The sequence below is a fragment of the Bufo bufo genome, chromosome 2 (genome assembly GCF_905171765.1).
Source record: "Bufo bufo chromosome 2, aBufBuf1.1, whole genome shotgun sequence".
In the NCBI taxonomy this organism is placed as follows: Eukaryota; Metazoa; Chordata; class Amphibia; order Anura; family Bufonidae; genus Bufo; species Bufo bufo.
The window spans coordinates 630,693,901-630,706,941 of record NC_053390.1 but is presented as its reverse complement, the minus strand read 5'-3'; the positions used below and the strand labels follow the sequence as shown (position 1 = coordinate 630,706,941).

General features: G+C 43.2%; 1 protein-coding gene across 1 annotated transcript in view; it reads left to right on the top strand.

Moving 5' to 3' along the window:
- Window positions 1–13,041, top strand: part of SLC7A11 (solute carrier family 7 member 11) — a 363,535-nt gene that overhangs the window by 88,784 nt on the left and 261,710 nt on the right. The window contains exon 3 of the mRNA XM_040418452.1: window positions 6,414–6,529. Within this exon, the coding sequence (XP_040274386.1) occupies window positions 6,414–6,529 (116 nt within the window). The remainder of the gene's footprint in view (window positions 1–6,413; window positions 6,530–13,041) is intronic.

Sequence of the window (13,041 nt, the reverse complement as noted above, 5' to 3'; positions counted from 1 at the left end):
TTTACCAGTGAAACCAATATAACATCTCAACATTCACAAATATACATTTCTGACATTCAAAAACAAAACAAAAACAAATCAGTGACCAATATAGCCACCTTTCTTTGCAAGGACACTCAAAAGCCTGCCATCCATGGATTCTGTCAGTGTTTTGATCTGTTCACCATCAACATTGCGTGCAGCAGCAACCACAGCCTCCCAGACACTGTTCAGAGAGGTGTACTGTTTTCCCTCCTTGTAAATCTCACATTTGATGATGACCACAGGTTCTCAATGGGGTTCAGATCAGGTGAACAAGGAGGCCATGTCATTAGATTTTCTTCTTTTATACCCTTTCTTGCCAGCCACGCTGTGGAGTACTTGGACGCGTGTGATGGAGCATTGTCCTGCATGAAAATCATGTTTTTCTTGGAGGATGCAGACTTCTTCCTGTACCACTGCTTGAAGAAGGTGTCTTCCAGAAACTGGCAGTAGGACTGGGAGTTGAGCTTGACTCCATCCTCAACCCGAAAAGGCCCCACAAGCTCATCTTTGATGATACCAGCCCAAACCAGTACTCCACCTCCACCTTGCTGGCGTCTGAGTCGGACTGGAGCTCTCTGCCCTTTACCAATCCAGCCACGGGCCCATCCATCTGGCCCATCAAGACTCACTCTCATTTCATCAGTCCATAAAACCTTAGAAAAATCAGTCTTGACGTTTCAGCTTGTGTGTCTTGTTCAGTGGTGGTCGTCTTTCAGCCTTTCTTACCTTGGCCATGTCTCTGAGTATTGCACACCTTGTGCTTTTGGGCACTCCAGTGATGTTGCAGCTCTGAAATATGGCCAAACTGGTGGCAAGTGGCATCTTGGCAGCTGCACGCTTGACTTTTCTCAGTTCATGGGCAGTTATTTTGCGCCTTGGTTTTTCCACACGCTTCTTGCGACCCTGTTGACTATTTTGAATGAAACGCTTGATTGTTCGATGATCACGCTTCAGAAGCTTTGCAATTTTAAGAGTGCTGCATCCCTCTGCAAGATATCTCACTATTTTTGACTTTTCTGAGCCTGTCAAGTCCTTCTTTTGACCCATTTTGCCAAAGGAAAGGAAGTTGCCTAATAATTATGCACACCTGATATAGGGTGTTGATGTCATTAGACCACACCCCTTCTCATTACAGAGATGCACATCACCTAATATGCTTAATTGGTAGTAGGCTTTCGAGCCTATACAGCTTGGAGTAAGACAACATGCATACAGAGGATGATGTGGTCAAAATACTCATTTGCCTAAAAAATTCTGCACTCCCTGTATTCAGCTCTGCTACATCCATCAGCCCCCAAGTGCCTCCATCAGCCCCCAAGTGCCTCCATCAGCCCCCATATGCCTCAAACAGCCCCCATCACCCTCCATCAGCCCCCATCAGCCTCAAACAGCCCCCATCAGCCCCCATCAGCCTCAAACAGCCCCCATCAGCCCCCATATCCCTCAAACAGCCCCCATCCGCCTCAAACAGCCCCCATCAGCCTCAAACAGCCCCATCAGTCCCCATATGCCTAAAATAGCCCCCCATATGCCTCAAACAGCCCCCATCAGCCCCCATCAGCCTCCATAAGCCCCCATCAGCCTCCATCAGCCCCCATATGCCTCAAATATGCCCCCATCAGCCTCATACAGCCCCCCATATGCCTCAAATTGCCCCCAAAGTGCCTCCATCTGCCCCCCAAGTGCCTCCATCAGCCCCCAATCGTTGGTGGAATCGGTGGTGCATGTAAAAAAAAACAACTCACCCCTTCTGAAGTCCCGGTCCTCCGCTGGCTCTCCAACGATGTCCGGACTCTTCTCTTTCTCCCACGAACTGTTCGGGCGGCCGTGCATGCGCGGCTCTATCTCAGATGCGATAGATAGATTCTGCGCATGCGCGGCCTCCCGAAAGAGCTGCCGACGTGCACGTTCACTATTTCTTTCACAGCCCGGCCGCAGGATCGCAGATGCTGCAGTGCGCAAGCGCGGCCCATGGATGCGTCAGGCGATCGGTGGCCGTATCCATGTGCAGCAAATCTAAACAATATAATCAGATTTTTCCATTTTATTAAAAAACTTTTTAAAATGCATTATATTTAGGAAAAGGCTCAGGGAGGGGAATCGAATACAACATGATGACCAAGATGGGAATACCCCTTTAAATAACAGCACCCATGTCGACAATGGTGGGGCTATTAGGAAAACATGTAGGATTCAGTGGAGCGATAGTTATTTAGGTACTCAAACTGGTATTATTTGAAGTAGTTTTTCTGGATTGCTATGGTTTTTAACCTCTTGCCTACTGTGGCATGACTGCAGCCCAATGTATAAAAGCGCTGGGTTACATTGCGATCTGCTGGTGCTGAAAAACGCTATGACCGCATTGACATTAGACAGCTGCAGTCACAGTGAGGAGTGCCGAGACCAGCAGAAGTGGTCTAGCTCCGTGGCATCCTTGTAGCACCCCGCTACATGGATCCATCGCAGTCTACAATTTAAAAACCCAGCAGGGAGAACTTTTCTTAAAGTGAAAACACCCCTCTGGATATAAAAGTAACTGGCTGTAAAATTAAATGTGAACCTGCAGGCAGGGAATTATCCCCTTCCTGCCATAGCTACACTCAACCCCTTACCGACATGTGACGTACTATTACCATACTATTATCATGGAAGTCAGTGACTTTCCGCATTCTGACGTAATAGTACGTCATGGTGATCAGGCAGGCACCGGAGCGGTGTGCTCCCGATCACTGCAGGGGTCCGGCAGTCCCTGATAGCCGGGCCCCTGCTGTATCCGCCGGCATTGCTGTTTACAGCGATGCTGGTGGATTAACCCCTTCTATGCCGCGGCCAGCGCTGACCGCGACATTGAAGGGGTTTGCTGCGGGTGAAGGAGCCCATCGAGTCCCCGCGCTGCTGTGGCGTGAAACCCGATGGATGACAAGGCAGCCCGATGCCATGCAGAGACTGCCCAATGCCTTGCACAGCATTGGGACCTGCCTTCTACGGGTGCCAAGGAGATCCAGCCTCAGGCTGTGTTATACACTAACAAGCAATGTATTACAATACATATGTATTATAATGCATTGCAGAGGGGATCAGACCCCCAAAAGTTGAAGTCCCAGAGTGGGACAGAAATAAAGTTAAAAAAAAAAGAAAAAAAAAGTGTTTAATAAAAGAAATAAAGTTTCAAGTAAAAAAAAGAAAAAAAACGCCCCTTTCCCCAGATTTCATAATAAAAAATAGAAAAAAATTAGGAAAAACACACATATTTGGTATTGCCGCACCCGTAACGACCGCCTCTATAAATATATCACATGATCCACCACGTCCAATAAACACCATAAAATAAAATAAAATCTGTGTAAAAAAAAGCTTTTTTTGTCAACTTACATCACAAAAAGTGCAACACCAAGCGATCAAAATGGCATATGTCGAACAATATGGTACCTATATAACCGTCACCTCATCCTGCAAAAAATTAGACCCTATATAAGAAAATCTCTCAAAAAAAAATAAAAACTATAGCTCTCAGAACATGGAGACATCAAAACATATTTTTTTCTTTCAAAAATGCTATTATTGTGTTAAAGTGAAATAAATAAAAAAAGTATACATATTAGATATCTCCTCGTCCGTAACAACCAGCTCTATAAATATATCACATGACCTAAGCCCTCAGCTGAACACCGTAAAAAAAAGAAAAAAAAACGGTCTAAAAAAAAAGTCATTTTTTCACCTTACATCATAAAAAGTGCAACACCAAGCCATCAAAAAGGCGTATGTCCCCCAAAATAATACCAATAAAACCTTCACCTCATCCCACAAAAAGTGAGACCCTATCAAAGACAATCAGTCAAAAAATAAAAAAGCTATGACTCTCAGACTATGGAGACACAAAAACATCATTTTTTGGTTTAAAAAATGCTATTATTGTGTAAAACTTAAATAAATAAAATAAGTATACATATTACGGTAGGTATTGCAACGTATTGGTCACCTTGCCCTATAAAGTGTAATAATAATGATAAAAAAATCTCCCAAAAATTGTACCAATAAAACTGGCACCTTATCCCCTAGTTTCCAAAATTGGGTCACTTTTTGGGAGTTTCTACTGTAAGGGTGCATCAGGGGGGCTTCAAATGGGACATGGCATCAAAAAAATATATATTACAGTACAAATGCACACATTTCTTTCATTTATAAAAAAAAGAAAAAAACAAACGCTTAAAATGTTCGCTGTACAACATTTTTCTGGCAGTACAGTGCCATAGACCAAGCAATAGAGAAATAAGCCGCCAAAATCCAAAAAGCACTTCAGTCTTTTGAAGTCTTGTGGTAAGCCCAGCCAGTAGATAAATTTCATAAATGGCGTCCATTTTCAGAGTACAAACATACGATAATGGTTTTAGAAATGCTTTCTCTTAAAACCTTTTGTAACAAAAATTAAAAAAATAAGAATGGAAATATATATATATATTTTTATCATATATAATATAAAATAATATCAAATACATGTAGGTTGCATCAGAAATTAATTGGTTATTTACAGTTTAGATAGAAGGGGGTAAATACTCCAGTAATGAAGCAGTTAACAGACATGATCATGTAGTTGCTTACCTCATTTGCATCTTCCCCATTTTATTTTTTCAATTTGGACTCTCCTGAACGATTTTCACCATGTACACAAGTCAAGTAGTTTGTTTTCATCCTGTATGTTGTTGTATCCAACCAAACCCATGATGCATTTCTCTCTCAGCCACAACTCCAGGATCTCCCTTAACAACTCCCAGCTAGTTTATAGCTCCTCCCACTGATCTAGTTGCATAGACACTCCCCTATCACTGCCCCTGTTACTGCTTTGACACGCCCATGGACAGGAAATAAGAAAGAGCTGCATGGACATGGTCATGTGACCACAGTGCAGACTGGAAGCTAGGATCAATAAAAGGTAAAATAAAAATATTATTAAATTACATCTACCTTAATAAATGCTTTAACCCTTTCTACCCCAGAAGTTGTTTTTCTTTTTTTCATTTTTACGTTTTCGTTTTGTGCACCTTACCTTTCCAGATTATTTTTCCATTCACATAGCTGTATGAGGGCTTTTTTTTTTGCAGAACAAGTTGTACTTTCCAACGCCACCATTTATTATTGCATATGATGTAGTTGAAACTACATTCAAAAAATTCAAATGTGGTGGAAATGGAAAAAATAAAAATAAATTTCACCTGAGTTTTTTTTATTTATGGCATTCGATAAAACTGACCAGTCACTTTCATTCTACAAGTCAGTAAAAACTCAGCCAGCACCGTACCAGTAGGGGTTAAAGGATGCAAACAATAAAAATAAAATAAAACTTTAGGGTCTCCGATGCTACTGTGTAGTGTTTAAGAAGTGCGATAAGCAGCACTGAGAAGATGTGCTCTTAGGTTACAAATCTGATCCAGGATATTCCAGACTGCAAACATGCAAGTAATGTGATGGATCATACAGTTTGCAGATAAAACCATAGTAATGGGGCACAGTTGCCAGTGAAATCTACAGTATTAATTGCCCTTTGGCCTCTTGCAGTCACATTTTTCATCTTTGTAAAAAGGAATTTGACAGCAAAAAAAGCATGTCTTTATAATTGTGCAACATATGATACATTTTATGTTTCTTTTTTTTTCCTTTTTACTAATTTAAATAAACGGTTCAACGAGCGAGACACTCTGTAGCGATGCCAAGACAATTTACATGCTTAGAAAAATCAAACTTTGGTAAGATTTAAAGTTTAAACCTCTAATTTCTCGACTCGTGATGGTATAAGATGTGTCTCAGCAGAGTGAGCCAGCTTACAGGACGAATTCCGACCGTCTACACCACGCAGTGCTTGGCTGATCTTGTCCTCACTAATTGCCCTAATACACATCAGTAATTCATACTTTCTCTCGTCTCCCTTTTTCTCCTAAGGGAAGGGAGGTTTTTGTCACTTCTGCCTGGTACTGAAGCCAAAAGGCACATTTTAAACCATGCAATTTGTTTCAGTAACAGTTCCTGCTCAATATAGTGAAAACAGCAGACGTGATTCATATGAAATGGCGTGCCTTATCTGGCTGATTTCACATTGACAAAAATACGTACTTTAATGAACAGTCCTATAATCTTTACCTTCACGGTCAGTGCTACATTTCCACGGGAACTAACAGCTATTATAATTATATCTCTGTGCATCTGCTTGTAAAACTACAATACAATAAATGCGTTTTACTTTGGGACTATGCATAATGAGAAAGATGTGCTGTAGAACAAAGCAGACACAAGAAGCAGTTTCTGCCACAGAGAATGTAATGCATTTATAATCTTTACTTTGAATTATTATATACTTTACATTACAATGATTCTTTCTCTCTCCTTTTTGCTTGTAGGCCAGCTGCTACGGCAGTGATATCACTAGCATTTGGACGCTATATCCTGGAGCCTTTCTTTATACAATGTGAAATACCAGACCTCGCTGTCAAATTAGTTACAGCACTTGGAATAAGTAAGCATCAAATTCAAGATACTTTTCTTAGGAATGATTTCTTTATAAGTTGGTATAAATGTTTTAATGATCAGTTTCCATGATTTCCAGGAATGAGTCATTTTTAAAAAAATTATAACGATGGACTGAGCATGTTGGTAAGAAAGGATGGCCTGAGACCTGGCATATAAAGCTGCCTCTACACAATCAGGTTTTGATCAGGTTTTTAGATGCAGTTTTGAAACTAAAACCTGGTGTGAATTTAAAAATGAGAAGTATTCGTATTTTTCGCCCTATAAGAAAAACCTGCCCATAAGATGCACCGAGGACAATAAGAAAAAAATATTTTTCATTTTTCATTATACTGAGGTCAGATCAGCAATCAGGCCCCTAATGTTAATCAGACCTCAGCTCATAGTCCCAATCAGACCCCAAATATTATTAAGACCCTCAATCAGACCTTAAATCAAACCCCCAAAGTTAATAAGACCCCAATAAGACCTTAGATCAGTCCCACGATCAGACCTCAGATAAGAGCCTCAATATAAATAAGACGCCCCCATTCAGACCTCAGATGAGACCTTTACACCTTAGATCAGACCCCCATGCCTCAGATCAGACCCCCATGCCTCAGATCAGCCCTCATGCCTTAGATGAGCCCCCATGACTCAGATGAGCCCAAGGCCACATTCCTGCACAGCTTATCTTTAAACTTGCACCGAAAGTCAATTTTACATTCTTCTTAGAGCTTTTGATACTCAGCTAGTTAAACAGCAGGAGGTGCCACATTAAAATACATCAAAGGGATATTCCAGCCAAATAAAAATGGTGGCAGCAGTGGTATGCAGTTAGTGTAAAAAAATAAAGAAAGAATTTTACTTATCTCACCAATCACTGGCTGCAGAAATATCCAGCCTCAGCCAGTGATAGGCTGAGCAGCATTCCCAGCAATTTCCAGCCATGTTGGGATGTGAGACAGAAATAGTCCTCAGTGGAACTATTGAAAGAGCAGTGGCAATAGATTGGTGAGGTGAATAAAGGCTCAGATTTTATTTTTTTTACATAATTTGAGTCCATATACAGACTTTTTTTTTTATTATTTGGCTTAAATACCCCTTTCATGTGCTAAAATGTGTAAATAAAAAAGGTCATCCCCAATCTATGGGCATGTGAGGATTTGGTTTTACTCTACTGGGTGCTAGTATCAAATATTTAACTTGACCTTCCACCGATTTTGAATGTTACTGTATGCCACAAATACAATATATTACATAGTTACTTGGTACGGTTGAAAAAAAGACAAAAGTTCACCAAGTTCAACCAAGGGATATGGGGATGTGATTTTTAGGGAAGGGCAGTAAAAACCAGACTTCTACACAGCATTAATATTATTTAATTCTAAGAATTTGTCTACTATTCAATATCAACTGATCCTGCTGTGACCACGTCCTGAAGTAGACTATTCCACAGGTTTACAGTTCTTACGGTAAATAATTCTTGTCATCTCTGGAAAGTAAACCTTTTCTTCTCCATATATAGGCAGTGACCTTGTCTTTTGTGGGAATTTTCCTTTAAGAGCTTTTAATTATAGGACACCATATAACATTATTGTAATATTACGTAATGGTAGGCTACATGTACATGATACGGTGAGATGTTTATTTGGTTAATTAGCTCCATTTAGCATAATTAGCTGTTAATAAGCATATCTTTTCTCATATGGCAGAAAACCCTTTGACCTCTATGCATAGCAACCCACTGAATATACCATTTGCACTATGTGCATTCTGAATCTATGCACTTCTTCAGCCTTTTCAGCTCATGAGATCATGGCATGTGTTATGATTACTTTTGTATTGTATACTCAGGGCTAGTCTACAGTTATTTTTAGTTGATTGATTGTGCCAAAACCACACACTTGGAGATTAAAAAGTTAACAAGCACAAAGTCACAGCATATGCAAAGGGGTAATATTTTTTATTATTTTATTATGTTTGCATTACTGCTGTCTTTACTATACAGTACATATATGTGAAGTCCTTCACACAAATTATGCAAGCCCACCTTCCACAACAAGGCAACCTTACTCAGACAGGTTCCTTGACACAGTGGACCTCAACAACAGGAGGCTTAACTTTCTCTTCAGGACTTAAACGTACAATATGAACTCATGATTAGAGTTGAGCGGACACCTGGATGTTCCGGTTCGACGGGTTTGGCCGAACTTCACAAAAAAGTTTGAGTTCGGAACCCGAACTTGACCCCGAACCCCATTGAAGTCAATGGGGACCCGAACTTTTGAGCACTAAAATGGCTGTAAAAATGTCATGGAAAGGGCTAGAGGGCTTCAATTGGCATCAAAATGTGGTTAAGAGCATAGCAAGTTCTCTGCAAACAAATGTGGATAGGGAAATGACTTTAAATAACATAAAATACGTAAAAATAAAAAATAATAATCTTGATCTAGGAGGACGAGGTCCATATGGAGTAGGAGCTTGAGGAGGCAGTGGATGTGGCGGTGTAGGTGCAAGCGGCGGTGGAGGAGGAGGTAGCCTACACTGCTTTTTGGTTTTAATTATTATTTTTTAATTAGGGTACACCCCAAAACATTGGGAAATATAACCTGTGATTACCCCCTCCAGTCGTGCTAAACACACGTTCAGACAATACACTGGATGCAGGGCAGGCCAGCACCTCCAAGGCGTAAAGGGCAAGCTCAGGCCATGTGCCCAATTTGGAGACCCAGATGTTGCAGGGGGCAGAACAATCAGTCAGTTCAGGTAGGCGTGTGCAAACATACTGCCCCACTATGTCACACGTCCCTGTGATGTTCACGATCCAATTGGATATCTGCTCTATCAACTTTCGATGTTCTTTTCTGGGCCTACCATGTTGATCATGGTTAGCGGCGAATCAGCGTGAGAAAGAGAGACCACATCCAAGGGAGATCAATGCATGAAATTTAATTGTGATCGAGCGGAAATGTGGGAGAAGCTATTAAAACGGAAGAATTGAAGGAAAGGAGGGGGCGCGCGGCAATTACCCACTCCCGACTCGGGAAAGTAGTGATGATAAATAACAATACAGGACTCTTAAGATGCCCTGTTATTGGAATGATTAATAAAAAATTATAGGGAATGTCACTGTGGTATTTTGAATTTGGAAACAATAGCCAGGAGAGGCCCTGCTGCTGCTTTGTTGACTCTAGATAACTTCTTCCTGATCGAACGTCCCTGTGACGTCCACCATCCATTTGGATATCTTCTCTATCAACTTTCGATGTTCTTTTCTGAGCCTACCATGTTGATCACAGTTATCGGCGAATCAGGGTTCCACGCCGGAGAGGGAGCGTAAGAAAGAGAGACCACATCCGAGGGAGATAAATGGATGAAATTTTATTTTGATCGAGCGGAAATATGGGAAAAGTTATTGAAGTGCAAATGTGGGAAATTATTGAAGCGCAAATGTGGGACAAATTATTAAAGCGCAAATGTGGGACAAATTATTAAAGCGCAAATGTGGGACAAATTATTAAAGCGCAAATGTGGGACAAATTATTAAAGCGCAAATGTGGGACAAATTATTAAAGCGCAAATGTGGGACAAATTATGAAAGCGCAAATGTGGGACAAATTATTAAAGCGCAAATGTGGGACAAATTATTGAAGCCCAAATGTGGGAAAAATTATTGAAGCGCAAATGTGGGACAACTTGTTATGTACCCCTCCTTAGATAGAGGAGGGGTACATTACACCCAAAAATTGGTAAATTTCACCCAAAAATGTAACAGACAAATTGGTGAATTTTTTTTAACCTGTATACTAGGTATAGCAGTGGTATATCATACCAAAAAATTAAAATAATAAAATACGTACAAATAAAATAAATAAATATTGATTTAGAAGGTAAAGGTCCATATGGAGTAGTAGTTTGAGGAGGTGGTGGATGTAGCGGTGTAGGTGGAAGCAGCATTGGAGGAGGACGAGGTAGCCAACACTGGTTTTTGGTTTAATTTTTTTATTTTTTATTAGGGTACCCTCCAAAATACAAGAATGAGCAATTGCGCTGTAGTATAACAATGGCTGTCTATTCTGCACAAGGTACGAACAAGTCCTGTGGGATCCATTCCTGGTTCATTTTAATGAACGTGAGCTTGTCCATATTGGCTGTGGTTAGGTGGCTGCGCTTGTCTGTGATAACACCCCATGCAGTGCAGGCCAGCACCTCCAAGGCGTAAAGGGCAAGCTCAAGCCATGGGCCCAATTTGGAGACCCAGAAGAAGAAGGGAGCAGACCAGTCATTCAGTACGTGTAGGCGTGTGCACACAAACTGCTCCACCATGTTGGTGAAATGCTGCCACCTGCTAAGACGTTCCATATCAGCTAGTACAGCTGGTTGTTGTGGCGTGCTGACAAAGCTTTTCCACATTTCGTCCATGCTAACCCTGCCTTCTGAGGTGCGTTGGCAACCTCTTTCTCCTCCTCTGCCTTCGCCTTGTGCTTCCACTGTGCCCCCGGTGTCAGGTGGGAATGCCACCAACAGCGCGTCTACCAGCGTGCGCTTGTACTCGCGCAACTTACGATCACGCTCCAGTGAGGGAATTAAGGACGGTACGTTGTCCTTGTAACGGGGATCCAGCAGTGTGGCCACCCAGTAATCAGCACAAGTTAGAATGTGGGCAACTCGGCGGTCGTTGCGGAGACACTGCAGCATTTAATTGCTCATGTGTGCCAGGCTGCCCAGAGGCAATGAAAAGCTGTCCTCTGTGGGAGGTGTATCGTTTGTGTGTTCTGTATCCCCCCAGCCACGCACCAGTGATGGCCATGAGCTTGTCTGAGTGCCACCCTGCAGTGAACAAGGTTCCTGCTCCTCCATCTCGTCCTCCTCCTCATCCTCCACCTCATCATCCTCCAGAACTGTGCCCTGGCTGGAGCCACTTGTGAATGACTGGCTGGAAACCCTACGAAATGACCCCTCTTCCTCCTCCTCCTCCTGTGCCACATCCTCTTCCTTCATCACCAGCAGCGTTTTTTCAAGGAGGCATAGAAGTGGGATAGTAACGCTGATAACAGTGTTATCGGCACTAGCCATGTTGGTGGAGTACTCGAAACAGCGCAACAAGGAGCACAGGTCTCGCATGGAGGCCCAGTCATTGGTGGTGAAGTGGTGCTGTTCCGCAGAGCGACTCACACGTGCATGCTGCAGCTGAAACTCCACTATCGCCTCCTGCTGCTCGCACAGTCTGGCCAGCATGTGCAAGGTGGAGTTCCACCTTGTGGGCACGTCACATATGAGGCGGTGAGCGGGGAGGCCGAAGTTACGCTGCAGTGCTGACAGGCAAGCAGCAGCAGGGTGAGAACGCCGAAAGAGCGCACAGGCGGCTCACACTTTATGCATCAGCTCTGACATATCGGGTGAATTTTTAAGGAATCTCTGCACCACCAAATTCAGCACATGCGCCAGGCAAGGGATGTGCATCAAACCGGCTAGTCCCAGAGCCGCTACGAGATTTCGCCCATTATCGCACACTACCAGGCCGGGCTTGAGGCTCACTGGCACCAACCACTCATTGGTCTGTTGTTAAAGGCCCATCCACAGCTCCTACGCGATGTGGGGTTTGTGCCCCAAACAGATAAGTTTTAAAACTGCCTGCTGTCGTTTACCCCATGGGTGTGCTGAAGTTGGTGGTGAAGGTGTTTCGCTGACCAGATGAGGAGCCAGTAGAGGATGAGGAAGCGGAGTAGGAGGAGGAAGCAACAGGAGGCAAACTGAAGCGCCCTGCAATCCTCGGTGGTGGAAGGACATGCGCCAAACTGCTATCTGTCTCAGGCCCAGCCACCACTGCATTTACCTAGTGTGCTGTTATGGAGATATAACGTCCCTGACCATGCTTACTGGTCCACGTATCCGTAGTGAGGTGCACCTTGCCACAGATGGCGTTGCGCAGTGCACACCTGATTTTGTCCACCACTTGGTTGCGCAGGGAAGGGATGGCTCACCTGGAAAAGTATTGGCGGCTGGGCACGACGTACTGTGGGACAGCCACCGCCATAAGGCCTTTAAAACTACCAGATGGAATGACAGCATTTCAAAGGCTAGTAATTTAGAAATGCTGGCATTCAGGGCCAGGGATCGCAGGTGGGTAGGAGGGTACTTCCTCTTCCGCTCCAGTGTTTGGGAGATGGAGAGCTGAACGCTTCCGTGGGACATTGTGGAGATGCTTGGTGACCCAGGTGACCCAGGTGGTGGTATTGCTGGCAGATCCTCTGTTTGCGGGGTGGCAGGTGGCACTGTCACTCCAGAGGTGGATGAAGAGGCCGAGACTGCAGCAGAAGAGGAAGCAGGAGGAGCCAGAGACCTTTCTTGGTTTTTGAGGTGTCTACTCCATTGCAGCTCGTACTTTGCACTTAAATGCCTGGTCATGCAGGTTGTGCTCAGGTTGAGAACGTTTATGCCTCGCTTCAGGCTCTGATTGCACAGCGTGCAAACCACTTGTGTCTTGTCATCAGCACATTGTCTGAAGAACTGCCACGC